This window comes from Siniperca chuatsi, linkage group LG15 (genome assembly GCF_020085105.1).
Source record: "Siniperca chuatsi isolate FFG_IHB_CAS linkage group LG15, ASM2008510v1, whole genome shotgun sequence".
In the NCBI taxonomy this organism is placed as follows: Eukaryota; Metazoa; Chordata; class Actinopteri; order Centrarchiformes; family Sinipercidae; genus Siniperca; species Siniperca chuatsi.
This window is the reverse complement of record NC_058056.1, coordinates 26,272,974-26,286,941: the sequence shown is the minus strand read 5'-3', so window position 1 is coordinate 26,286,941 and position 13,968 is coordinate 26,272,974. Positions and strand designations below refer to the sequence as shown.

The following is a 13,968-nucleotide window of genomic DNA, read 5'->3' as shown; positions in this document are numbered from 1 at the left end:
TCAGTTGAATCACTTCCCAAGATCAAGTGAGGTCAAGTTTAATTTACAACTGGAAATCAAGTCATATTCAACACCATAAACTGTGTGCAAATGCAGAGAAAAATGGTTAAAGAGGAGAAGATTTGTCTGCAGTGCTCCTGTGCTGAACACCTCAACATCCAACTGATCAATAAAAAAAAGTTTGACACCATGAACAGGTTTCTGCAGATGAATCCCCACTTCTGCTGTTTGAAGCACCAGTAAAAAAAAAAATCCAATTAAAACACCATAACAGAAAAAGAAACAAAAAAAACTTGTGAATTGTGAATCAAAGAGATGAAATACAGATTTTTGAGACCAGCTAACAACCTTCAATAACTGTTTGTCAAACGTCGAACTTGCACTGGACTTTCTACACAGCCATGAAAATAATCCACAACCAGTAGTGGTCAAAAAGGTGAAAACATTGCATTTCTGCTAAAATGTTTCAGTACGATAATGAAAAGAAATCTGTCTTACCAGGGATGTGGATTGCAGTCATCGACATCTGCAAGAGAGACCAAATGACAATCAGTAAAGTTCAAATTTGAATTCCCGCCAAAACCTGAAACCTGGTCATATCATTTTCCCAATGTGTGAGAATGAATGACTTTTAAATCATCTATTTCAGGCGCATTACAGGTTGTTAAAAAGTGGCAGCTTAATTATTAAGGAATATTCCAAGTTATTCCTGCTACATTTAGGAGTTTCACAACGAAGTTCATGTCAACATCCAAGTCATAATTACGACAGAGAAACAAAGATTTTTTGGAAAGTCCTGATACGTGTAACTTGGCACTGAATAATTGGGAGCTAAAGTCAGTTGAAGTCCTTCGTTCAAGGTGATTAAACCCAACTTCAATGGATACAGTGCTAAATTGTCAAGAGTATGTTTAACGTTCACACGACCAGCTCTACAATCATGCAACTGTCTTAACTTGCCCAATGAAATGGACGCTCTCAAGCTGTAAATATTAGAATCATCCATCCCTTATGAGATCTATCCCTTATGACATGAACATGGCATAAGCTCCAACAGTGACATACTCTGTGCACAGGTGGGTCCCTCCCAGCCATCCTTGCAGATGCAGGTGAAGGCGTCTCCCCCACCGACACACGTGCCTCCGTTTTCGCACGGACCCGAGTCACATGTGCTGTTCTTGGCTAAAAGATAAAAAACAAAGAAGATTCCCTTTTATGAAATGTTTGTATTCTGACTAGTCCACAGTGGGAGAGCTGCTCTTTGGCCTGTGATCACAGTCTAACAGGTTGTAACAACGTAATATCACATCGTATCATTACTCTATTATTACCAGAGCCATAACAGTGTAATTAGAGTGCAGTGAGTGCCTGACCTGTGTTGCAGGTGCTGCCACCCCAGCCTGAGGGGCAGCTACACAGGAAGGAGTCTCCGTGGTCATAACATGTCCCTCCATTACTGCAGGTAGTGGAGTCGCACTGACTCTCACCTGAAACAAGGCAGCATGGGAAAAAGATTTCAAACATTTGACTCTGTGCCAATGTTGAGTTGCGATTACTTCAGCTCTAAAGCAAAGTTCAGAGACGCCGTCAAAGGGGAAAACAAGCCTGCACAGCAGCCAGTTAGGGCATCATGCCTCAGAAAGAAGAATAAGAGACTGAGGTAGTTAAAAAATATAAGACCTGACATGTTGGAGAACATGGAAAAGGAAGACAAAGACGCCACTCATAAGTGCTTCATGAATTTTTGTTCACTCACTTATTTGCTGCACTATAACAATTAAAATTATCTTTTTCTAACTATTGCAACTTATCAAAATTCATCTTATAACAAGGCATGGAGCTGAAATGCCCATTTAAACTTTGCACATATACAAATTTAATTACATTTTTTCTATCATGCCATATACAAAGACATCCACAGGCACACAACTTATAGTCACAGATGTCTTAACAATATCTGACACAGAAACATATTAACTTACTTGAGTGGCAGGTCTTTCCTTTCCAGTTGTCTACACAGTTGCAGTAGAAGTCGTTGAGCAGATCGACACATTGGCCTCCATTCTGACAGGGGTTCCTGTTGCACTCATTCACATCTGGAACAAAGTCAAACAGTCAGTTCAGTTATTTTAGTTATTGATTCTATATTGATTTTATCTTTTGATAACAGAGAGCTACATTCTTTAAATGTCTGGAAGCACAAACTCACACTATTATGAACTTTAAGATTATGACCTTGCATGTGGTTGTTTGATATGCAGCATATTTTTAAGATTGCTATATTGATATTTGTTGTTGTTTGAAATAACCAAATATATCAAATAGATCATATTTCATATAGATCACCATTTATGTATAGTCACTTTTCAATTAAATAATTTCTGCTTTTGGATCAGTTCTCTCTAAATATTAATATAAGTAATAGTGTCATCTGCAAATGCGCACACTGACCAATGTAAGTAACTGTATGCTAGTTATTAAACAGATTTAGAATCAGTCAGCTGGTTAGGTTACCACATTTTTCCGCTTGCTTTTATCTCCAAAACAAATCCTCCATTGTCTTGTCCTCCATAAGATTCTCAGACTGCTGATCATTCCTCTGCTGCTGTAGGCCAGTGATGGATTCTCCCAGGATATGTGACTCACAGACAGCATGACTTAGCTTGACTTAATGCTCTTCCCCAAAACCCCAAAGACCCATTTCTCTCAGGCAGACATACTCACCAACATCACATAAACTGCCCTCCCAGCCGTCTGGGCAGAAACACTGGAAGGAGTTGATCCCATCGATGCATGTGCCTCCGTTCTTACAAGGGGATGACGCGCAGTCATTAATGTCTGCAGGCAGAGAGAGGAGAGATATTTACAGAGTTATTAATTTCATTTTTTGGGCTTAGTTATTACATTTTCAAAAAGCATAAAATACCAAGCATTCCAAATATTTACCAAACAAAAAAATCCTCACATGCGGCCTTTTTTGTTATGTTTTGTTCTTGGATACATACGTTGTTATGTTACTACATCCTCTTGACAAGTGTTATGTTTTTCGTTATGGTTATACTGTCTGATAAACTCCTCTCACCTGCTCTGCTGTAGGAGCATTGGCTTTATGTCTAAAAAGTGAATATATCAAATTACAACCACTATGTTTTGGTCTTTTTGACATTTCAGAGGTACACATCTGTCACAATTTTTTCCTGTTCCTATCAGCTTTTGAGAATTGGGTGTATTTTCCTGCTCATATTTTCCTCCGGATTTCCTTTTTGTGTTGTTTTTCCTCCTGCAGTAAACTAAACTAAGAGAGTGATGATTAGTGAAACTGGAGACTGAATTACCGTAAGAATCATGTGGTTCCCAGTGACGGTAACTGATGATAAATATAGTCTGTGTGTTGTGTGTTGTGTGTTGTGTGTTGAGCTAATAATGACTCACTCTCGTGGCAGTAGGTGCCAGTGAATCCCGGCTCACAGGAGCAACTGAAGTTCCCGGCAGGCAGGCTGATGCAGCGGCCGTGGGGACCGCACACATTGGATGAGATGTGCCACACCCGCTTTTGGGTGTCATTGGTTGCCACGGCAACAGTGCAACTGTCAATCACTTAAAGTGAAGAAGTGAAAAAAAGAGAAGATCAGCAGAAAGTTTAAACGGAAAGTATATGCCTCTTACTTCCAGCTGGTTAATTAAAGTATATCTTGAAATCATAGATACAAGGATTCTCCAGGTGCTGCGTTACCTTGACACTGGTTGGTCTTGCAGTGGTCCTTGAGCTCTGAACAGGTTTTGCCCTCGTAATCGTCTGGGCAGCTGCAGTAGAAATCTCCTATCAGGTTGTGGCACTGGGCCTTATTGTGACATGGGTTCGGGCTGCATGGGTCATTCTGCACCTACAGATGGAAAACAGGGAGGTAGACGTGTGTTCTCATCAACAATGCAATATAGCTGAAGTGTAAGCACCAAACTGTTTTTACAGAGTATTTTACTAGCTGGATCTAGTCCTCACCTCACAGGTTGTACCAGCGAAGCCTTGCGGGCATTCACACATGAACCCGTCCAGCAGGGCGTGGCAGCGGCCACCGTTCCTACATGGACTGCTGGCACAGCGGTTTCTCTGAACCTCACAGTGCCGACCCACGAATCCTGCCTGGCAAACACACTGGTAGCCTCTGGCCACCTCCTGGAACAAAAACAAGAAGTTATCAAAAACTGACATTTCACTTAGATGCAGATGATCAAAGTGTTAGAGCTTACCATTTATTTTACTGACAAAATTAGAAGTGTCCTTTATCATTAAAGAAAAACTCCTTAAATATACTATCAAGGATAGTATATTTAACAAAATGAAATTCTATGAATTCAATAAATACATTTCAGCCGCGCACTCCCACAAGAATTTGATAAATGGCAACATGTAGTAGTTCTAGTAGTTGAAGTTCAACGCATAGGCCTAGATGATTCAATATCAAGCCCAACATGTAACAATGTTCCCATCATGATATTACGGCTCAGTTAAAAATTAATTTTAAAACAAAACTTAAAATTGTTTTAATATTTGAGATATATTGGTCAAAAAGCAACTGACGACTATGGATGTCGTTTTAATCTGGCTTGGTATTTATGATGGTTTTTAACACTGATCCAGGTAGTTGTGTCAATATTTGTGTCAAAACATTTACTTGCACTTTGTGAAAATCTTGCTGACAGTACCTTACAGTGCTTTTTTATCTCTGTGTAACAGGGTAATTCTGTGGAGTTGGGACTTATCCTGTGTTTTATTTTGTACGTATTCACTATTAGAAAAGGAAAAAAAACTTTCAGGCTGTACAAGTTGGTAACAAATGTTTCAAAACCATAATACCCTTGAGCATATTCTTTTATGTTCTGACAGGTACTTTGATGATAACCAATAATCTTGTTCCAACTCCATTACCGTGTCATGTTACATTGAAAAAATGCATGAATTTAACACAGACCTCCGTGTTTTTGAAAGCTATAAAAATTGTCTTCACATTTGACATTTCTGAATCTCACCTTGCAGGTCCCTCCGTTCTGACACTGACCATGGCAGCTGTTCACGTCTGGGAAGAAAACAAAAACAAAGAAAACATCAAGTTTGAGTTTGACAAATCTGGAACATGCAGCTGCTACAGAAAAGTGGTCGATACAACCAAATCGAAGTGATCCATGCCTCGATGAAATGTGAGATGCAGATTTAGAGGTGCAGTAAGAACATGCAATGAAACCAAACTGCAGAAGTCAAAACTAGACGTTCTCTAAAAGGTTTACTCAGTTGGGAAAAAGTCAGTTTTAGTCTTATAGGTTAGATGAGTGAGGCCAGGGTATGGCAGGTATAAACAGCCATCTGTGAGGCAAGAGAAAGAAGAATGAATGGAGAGCTGAAGTCCCTAGTTAGCCTCTGTTCCAAGGGTTTTTTCATAGTTCTTTCTGAAAAGCCAAAAAATTATGTTGTTGTTTTCTGCTAAGATATATGAGTATCCACTACTGTAATGGACAGTATAATTTGAACAATTTGTCATTTTAACCGATTTTTGTTGCTAACATTCAACAATACAAATTCCACAAGTCTCAACCATTAGCATGCTGCTGAAGCCTCATGGGGCTGTAGTAAAACACGTTGCTGTGGTTTTCTGTCCATATTGCTATATTGATTATTTTGCAGGCATTCAACAACAACACATCCCATGGGTTCTAGCCATTAGAATGCTATCAACACCCCATGGGAGCTGTAAGATAAATTAGTATTTACTTCTGTACTAGATAGTAAATTTGAACAACTTGACAAAAATCTAAGACTATTTTGCAAGCATTCAGCATCCCATGGGTCTTATCCATTAGCATGCTATCAAAGCACCAAGGGAGCTGTAACATGTCTCTGGTGTTTAGTCCTCCTTCTAAGATTTTGCTATACTAGACAGTAAAATTTAAACAACTTGCCATTTTAAGAAAGAAAAAGCACGTATTATTTTGCTAGCATTCAATTACAACATATGGAATAGCCGTTAGCACACTGTCAAAGCCTCATGGGATCGGTAGTGAAATATGTTTTCTGTCCATATTCAAAGATAATTTAGTATTTACTACTGTACTAGATAGTATTATTTTCCCAGCATTGCCAGCAACAACTGGCCATTAGCGTACTATCAAAGCCTAATGGAAGCTGTAGCTGTTCAATGCTAAGAAAATAACAATAGTTTTTCTTGGTTAAATTGATAAAGTTTTAACATTTTACTGTCCAGTATAATAGTATATACTAATTTATCAGTTCTTTTAGTCTTTCAGAAAGACTGATAAAGGAATACGAAGTGAGGGTTACAGAAGCTAGCCAGCAAAGAGGACTTCGGCTCTAAAAGTGTTACAGGTAGGTGGAAAGAGGATGAAGACTAATGATTTGCTGGATTGATACTAACTGATTTCACAGTTCTGGCCAACCCATCCACGAAAGCAGGCACAGTGATATCCACCAATCAAGTTTTTGCAAGAGTAAGCATTGAGGCAAGGCTTCCCCGTACACTCATTAACGTCTGTAAAATGAAGACGAGAGACACAGAGAGAATGAATGAGAGAGCTAAGAATCTGCTTAGAAGCCCCGTCACCAAGCGTAGCTTCGTGTTGTACAACACACTAAAATTACAGCCAAAGATTGTAGGTCTTCTCTGACTTCCAACTGTTGATGACTAAAGCCCCTTTCAGACATTGAATCTGTAATGTTCTCGCTGCTGTTTCTCACTAGTAGATCCCCAAATTCAGTTTCAGAAGTAGAAATGAGAAGTAGATTTCAGCTGTATATTTTACACAGGTCAACAGCGCCTAAGCACAGTTAAAACTGACAAGATGTTAGTTTCTGGCTTTCATTTAAATGCTATATTTGCTCCAATATTTTCTTGTAGTACATCTCTACAAATTTAAATTGGCTAATGTGCACAATTAACCCTGTGTGTGGTAAAGCCTTTCTGTTGTGAGTGGATTCAATTACGTTACTAGGTACTATGTAGTCAGACTGCTTTGATGACTTTTATGGGTAAACGACCTGGGGTCTTTTTCAAACATGTAAAATTTCCAGAACATTTACAGGGTGAAGTTCATGTCTGACAGGGTTTCATTTCTTCCACAGCTTTCCATCACCCCACTGCTTTATCCTCACCCCCCTCCCTCAGGGTTAATGTCTCTCTATGGCATTCCCTGAAGGCCAACCTGCGGCATTCCAAGTGGTCAGTTTCAGAGGCGGCTATCGCCGCCCCCGCCGTGCCGCCTCGCTCACTATAAACCGACACAGTGCATTAATACTACTCCCAGGAGGTAAGTGGCACCTGTTGGTCTGCTGAAACTAAACACCCCCAACTCCTTCCCAAAAACCCAACCTCCCTCACTACCCCTCCTCTTCATCCCACTCTCTCCCAGGTACCACCCCGCTCCCTGAAAGGGGAAGCGCTCTGAGAATAACAGAATCCGTAACACAAACCGAAGCGTTTCGGTTGCTCCCCGTGCATGCTTACAGGTTATAAAGTGTTTCCTGGCTGAAGGCGAAGGGGGTGAGGGCTCCAATATGCCGGGGCGCCGCCTCACCGTAGTGTACATACTCCCCTGTTACGCCCAGTCTGGAGCCAAAGATAACCCCCCGGCGGAGTATATTTGGTCCCAAGGCTAGCAGTTGCCAGGCGGGAGGTTATTTTTAGCTTTACTCAAGTAACCTGGCTCGAGTTGCAGATGATACCCAGCGAGTGTCTCGGTTGGGCGTGCGTATACACGAACACAAACACTCAGTTGAAATTAGTGGCCCTCCTGCAGTAATACTACTGGTTAAACAACACGGCAAGATAAACAAACAGCCAGATATGCTGTAACTCTGCAAGCAAATGGGATTCTTGGAATGAATTAGGACGCAAGGCATTCACTCTAGGTGCAACACACGCAGAAACACACCAACTTCTTCACAGCAAAATATCATCCAACATGCAAAAATATTTTTAATCAGGATTTTCAAAAAATATATGAATTTAAACTTCAGCTATACATTTACAAGTTTCCCTCCAAAATGCTGCAAATCAAATTCATTGAAAAACAAAGCTATGTGATATTTAGCAACAATCAGATATACTCAAATGAATCTTTTTGAAATCTAAAAAGGATCTTAGCTGTCTTTGTTGACAACATATTGATCAATTATTCAGTGAGACGTACCTATCTGGCAGGTCTTGCCCGTCCACTGTGGAGGGCAGAGGCACTCGAAGCTGTTCTCCATGTCGATGCAGGTTCCACCCTGAGCACAGGGGCTGGAGGCACATTCATCTGTGTCTGAAATATAAACGAGATATTGAAGCTATTATCACTTGAAAAAACTGAATCACTCTCTCTCTCTCTCTCTGGTGACACTGAGTTAGCTTTGTCTACTCAGTCAGCTACTTTGAAAGGAAGCCAGCTGGTCCTCTTTAAGTCTGAATGTTAATCTGGTAAAACACTGAAAGTGGCTGCTAAATTAGCCTGTTTGTTTCTGTTGCCAACTTAACGGGACCTATAATACTAAAATCTAGACGTAAAAGTAACGGTGGGTAAAATCCCCAAATTCCCAGAAAGAAAACTTCTAAGGGCACAGCATTGGTGTCCTCAATGGTAGCTACAACCCTGAGATATTAAAGGGAGAAAATACCTGGGTAGAAACAGTAGAGCAAAATCTCGGATGGTTGATGAATTTCAATCGTCTCACAGTATGTAGTCACATTGCCCTAAACTACACTTAGTTTAACTCCCTAACACAAGCACAAACCTAGACATAGAATACCAAGACTGGACACATAACATTAACGGCTGTTTGGAAAAGAAAACATAAAACTTGATCACCCAGTGATTGGAAAGAAGAAACATAGACATTTTCAGTTGAATGTTACCAAACAGACCACATGGTAGATCTCATTCCCTCATCTCATCTGTGGAAGAGTTAATTGTCACCTTTAGCACAGGTTGGCCCGGACCAGCCTGCTGGACAGTGACACTCAAAGCCTGATGGGACTTCATGGCACGTCCCTCCGTTGGCACAGGGGTTGGACACACAGGCGTGCTCCGCTAGAGGGAAAAAAATAAGAGAAAAGTAGGAATAATCATAAATCTTCTATCAGATTTATTCAGTTCCTCAGAACTTTGCCCTGAACGTGACGTGGCGCAGAAACCTGGATTTTGAACCTGGTTTATGGTGCACTTGATTTAGAGACTCACCGATCTCGCAGTTCTTGCCAGAGTAGCCGTCTGGACAGGCGCAGTTATACTCGTCAGGCTCTGTGTTCATACACGTCCCTCCGTTCTTACAGGGCCGGTTGGTCCCACAGTAATTCAGATCTGCACAACAAAGAACACTGATGTGACCTACTCTGTGTGTGTCCATGTAAAACACTCAACAAATAATACACAACTTGCCACAGTGACATTTAGGAGAGAAGATACCTAATTGTTGTGTACAAAAACTTAACTGACAAAAAATCTATCAAAATATCAGTTAAATGCTTTTACTTCTCATCGTTCTGCAGCTCTGTGCTGTTTGACTTCTAAAATACAACAGCCATACACAATAACTTGTTGTTACAGGCTCCATTTCATTATTTCTTTCTCTTTCAAAAGCATTTGATTATGGGTTTCAAGGACCACAATGTAAGAACATATTTACAGAAAATGTAATTTCCACTTTAGTTCCCTGCATCTTGACCAATCACACTGTGTCCTCATGCGACTCATGTGGCGCAAGGCAGTCAAGCTTTAAAGGACCATACCAGTGATTCTGCATGTTTTAGCCCATGTACTGGAAATCAAAAATACTTCGAAATAACTTTTGACTGTTTAGCAAATCATACTCTAGTGTTTGAGATTTTTTAAAGTACTTTCCTTTTAGGCAACCATTGGTTTCTATTCATTTCATTTTAAGACTGCATGGAAAAGAACTGAAACCAATGGCTGTCTGAAAAGTACAAAAAGCACATTAAAGAATCGGAAATCAAAAGGAATCATCTTTAAACTGAAATTGACTTCTATAATTGTCTAAATAACCTGAAGCAGCCTTTAGATGACAGGTGAAATGCCATCAAGAATGTAAAGCAAGTCCATTTGCCTTTGACTTCAAGGTATCCAAAAGATGGATATCTTAGATGTTGTTAAGCTTTGTGTAAGTAAGTAAATATTGTGCAGAAGAAAAATAGATTAAAACATTGTTTGGGGCATCTGACCTTTGTCACAGAGCAGACCTCCCCAGTTCTTCTCACAGGTGCACTTCCAGGGCTCGTGGCAGGTACCGTGAACACAGCCGGGATACGGCAAGCACTCGTCACAGAGCGGACCCTGCCAGCCGTAGTTACACCTGCAACACACAGCGGTTTAACAGTGATACAGACTGTACACCTGGGAGGAATACTGGTAGTTTCATGTATTTCTTTGTTTCTTTACTTCCTTCCCACGCTTTGTCCCTTTTTCATACCTTCCTTTATTCCTTCTTTCCTATCTTATTTCATTTCTTCTTTCCCTCTTTTCCTTTGCCCTTCTCCACTTCCTTCCTTTCGTCTGTCCTCCATTTTCTCTTTAATTTCTTCTTTCATTCTTGAAGTGATCTGAAACCCCAAACTAGAGATAGAAGGGAGTATTTTCACCTAACAGCAAAACTAAACTTTATATATTTCACTAAAACGTGTAATATTTTCTACTGAATTATTGTTGCTTTTATTTCAGTAAAATACTTGAATGCTTGTGCCACCACTGATATCAAAAAACAGCACACAGAGCAGAGTTCAGCGGGTGCAACAGTGGCTGAGTAGATTGTTCGGTAAAATAAGTGCCTCTTATTTCACAAGCACACTGAGAATGTGTTCTTATTTACAGCTCCAGCCTGAGGGACTATCAGGCACACAGATGCACTTAATAACGCAGGGGGAGTTGGCCATGAAAAACAGTGATAGTTACATAGTGATAACAAACAAATCATTTAATACTTTTACAATGTGTGAAAACACAGAGGAGTGCTTGATGTCAGGCAACGTGCCAGTTAAACGTCCCCTGGTAAACACGAAGAATGCTGTAGGTACCAAGAAAAGGGAAATGCTTTTAACTATTTCAACTCATGTAAAGAGGGAAGAATTCTTCATGCAGGACACATGTTGAGTAAAAAGGTTCAGAAATCGCAGGAGAGCGTTGACTGAGTTGCAGCTGAATGTCACAGCAGTCATTTTCCGGACAGAACGTCTTTATCAAGGTGAATGACACGTTTGCAGCAGCTCCTAATCTTAGGACACACAGCGCCAGGGGACATTCCTGAGCAGCGAGTATGTGTTTGTGTTGTGTGTGTGTGTGTGTGTGTGTGTGTGAATGTGTCCTATCATGCTGTGTGAGTAACTTTGCAAAAAATCACTTTCTTATCAAGTCATTTCTGCACTTAATTGAGTCCTAATAAAAGTTTTGTTTCCAGTAAAAAGTGTCAAATCTATCCATCAACTAAGAATATTTCAACATGTTTTCAGTAGGAATCAACTTGCATCGAGAATGAGTGTCTGTATCGTCAAACAACAAAGAATAGGGCATATCACTGCACTAGAATCAATTAAGCTTTTAGAAAATACTTGAAGCGAGCTGATTTGCAATGGAAAAGGCTGCAGTAGCATATTTTTTCACTTTATACATGAAATAGGGCTGCAGTTAATTCTTTTTGTCATTATTGATTAATCCCTATTATTTTCATTCATATTTTCTTCTAAAAATGTCAAAAAGTATGTTAAATATGTCCCTTGCAAGTTCTAAGATCCCAGGTCGACATATTTAAATTGCTTGTTTTGTCCAATAATAAGAAGCAAAAAAATAAATTGTAACAAGCTGGAACCAGAGCAAGTTTGGCATTTTTGCTTAATAAATGACTTGTTTCAGCACTGTTCCGAAAATAAGATGTTAAGCACTCGATTACAGACACAACTGACTTGCTAAGAAGGTGTTTTTTGTAGTTGCATTTCATGTCTTCTCTTCCTGTGTCGTGAGCTTGGTCGAGGTCAAACTTGGAATGAGCGGCAGGTTTGTGGAACGAGGGTTAGTCTTCTCGAAGGGGAGGCCAGTGAAGGGTTAGCTAATCTGTTGGTTTATGGCAGCACTCTGTTATTCCAAGGCCAGGGGTAACCTTGCCCCACCTGTCCTGTCATTTCTCTGTCGGGGCTATTTTAGGGAGCAATCCACCCCCCTCCCTCCACTGCGGCTCACAAACACTTCAAAATGGATGCCGACCAAACACTTCTCTTACCAGCAGTGATATACTGCTGTGTAGTGAGCTGTAATGTGCTATAGTACACTGGGTAGCAGAGGACAGTGACAGACTGGAGGCACCACACTGGTGGGGCTGAGTATCGAACCTCTGTCAATACAGTATGTGTCTATGACACAGACTACTGATAACTGTCAGATATCAAGAGTTGGCATTAAGTGTTTGATAAGATTTGTAATCTTGTTTATTTATTAAATCGGTAAACTTAAATCAGTTCCTGATTCAAATGATTGATTTTACCAGTTTTAAACTGTATTTTATTCAGACTTTTATGGGTACTTGAATTTAGACATTTAACGTTTGAGTACATTGGCTTCTTCAGTTATTAAAAAAAAGGGGATTTATAAAAAAAAACATGTTTATGTTTCAGGAAGGAACATACCACATTTCCAAAAATATTGTTTTGGCATTGGTACCAAGACTCAGGTATTGTATCTGCAAAATCAAAAACAAGACTCAGGGGCGAATTCACAAAGAATGAATTGCGGCCGCTGATAGCACAAATTGTGCATCATTTGCAACCGCTATCTGCCCCGTCTTGCGGTCTGATTCACAAAAGATATTGCGCAAATGATATTGCAAACACGCCCTTAAAGTTTTGCAGCTGAGTGCAATTTGCCATTGTTGTGCATCTGTTAAATGTTCATCTGCGATTTTCTGTAGTGGTCTCAGTAATATTAGTTCTTAAGGTTTACTGAAGTAGCAGATCACATGACATGGTTAAGCAACGTTTGAGTCAAAAAATGTTACAAATGCAGTTGCAAGAACAATAGCCTACTTTCCACTCATGTGGAAAGAGATGTTTGATCTGAAAGAGAACTTATTCTAATTCTAATTCTAACTATTCTAATTATCTATTAACTCCCTGCTCTTTCATTTATTTCTATCTGCGGGACGTCTCTCATTTTTCTATGACTCACTCTGTATGCAGTGATTGTTATTTGGAGGCTTTAACAGTGCGCTCTCCCTCATGCCTCTGGGCGCGTGGAGAGCTGGACTGTTACAGTGCGTAACCACTGTCTCCGCTTTTCACAGCAGCCGATTTTATGTTGTTTTACAGTTTCATTCCCTCATGGTGAACATTGGTATTTTACTGTCTCGGTGCCATCTGTGATGCGCTATTGCTTCACCTGGCTGCAATCACTGCTGCCATGATCACTGGAAAGTCTGGGTGTGATGCCCGTTATAAATGAGCTTCAGTTACCACCAACTCTCTGAAGATGCTAAAAATTTCACTCTAACTGTGTGTGGCTGTTAGAGTTGGTGTGAATTTGCATAGAAAGGGGCCAATTTTGCACCAAATGTATGCATATTACCTAATTTACATACATGCAAATAGCACCGGAGCACCGAGACGCTATTTGCTTGGCAGCGCAGTTACGGGTGCAGTTCACCCTTTGCGGGTGCTTTGAGAATTACACAGTTTCTTTTTGTCATATTTATGCAGTTTTAGCGCCCGCAAAAGCAGCACAATCCTTTTGTGAATTCACCCCTCAGTCTACAGCCCTGCTAGAGGCTCTGTGAGGCTGTGCTTTGAGCTAAATGCTAACATCTGCGTGCTAACATGCTCTTGTTTAGCATTTTATACTTACCAGGTTCACCATCTTAGTTTAGCCTGTTAGAATGCTAACATTTGCTAATTTCCAATAAAGACAAAGGCTGATCCGGATGTCATTAGT

At 40.2% G+C, this 13,968-nt stretch overlaps 1 protein-coding gene across 2 annotated transcripts in view; it reads right to left on the bottom strand.

Annotated features, from left to right (window-relative positions):
- LOC122862003 (protein jagged-2-like) overlaps positions 1–13,968 on the bottom strand; it is a 61,353-nt gene that overhangs the window by 15,355 nt on the left and 32,030 nt on the right. Inside the window, exons 6-19 of one of the 2 annotated variants that reach the window (XM_044167148.1) lie at positions 10,224–10,354; positions 9,226–9,345; positions 8,962–9,075; positions 8,197–8,310; positions 6,426–6,539; positions 5,029–5,075; positions 4,001–4,174; positions 3,734–3,884; positions 3,433–3,597; positions 2,725–2,838; positions 1,983–2,096; positions 1,374–1,487; positions 1,066–1,182; positions 499–526 (exon numbers count right to left, since the gene is read on the bottom strand). In XM_044167148.1, the coding sequence (XP_044023083.1) occupies positions 499–526; positions 1,066–1,182; positions 1,374–1,487; positions 1,983–2,096; positions 2,725–2,838; positions 3,433–3,597; positions 3,734–3,884; positions 4,001–4,174; positions 5,029–5,075; positions 6,426–6,539; positions 8,197–8,310; positions 8,962–9,075; positions 9,226–9,345; positions 10,224–10,354 (1,617 nt within the window). The remainder of the gene's footprint in view (positions 1–498; positions 527–1,065; positions 1,183–1,373; positions 1,488–1,982; positions 2,097–2,724; positions 2,839–3,432; positions 3,598–3,733; positions 3,885–4,000; positions 4,175–5,028; positions 5,076–6,425; positions 6,540–8,196; positions 8,311–8,961; positions 9,076–9,225; positions 9,346–10,223; positions 10,355–13,968) is intronic. The other variant, XM_044167149.1, reaches the window with a different exon arrangement.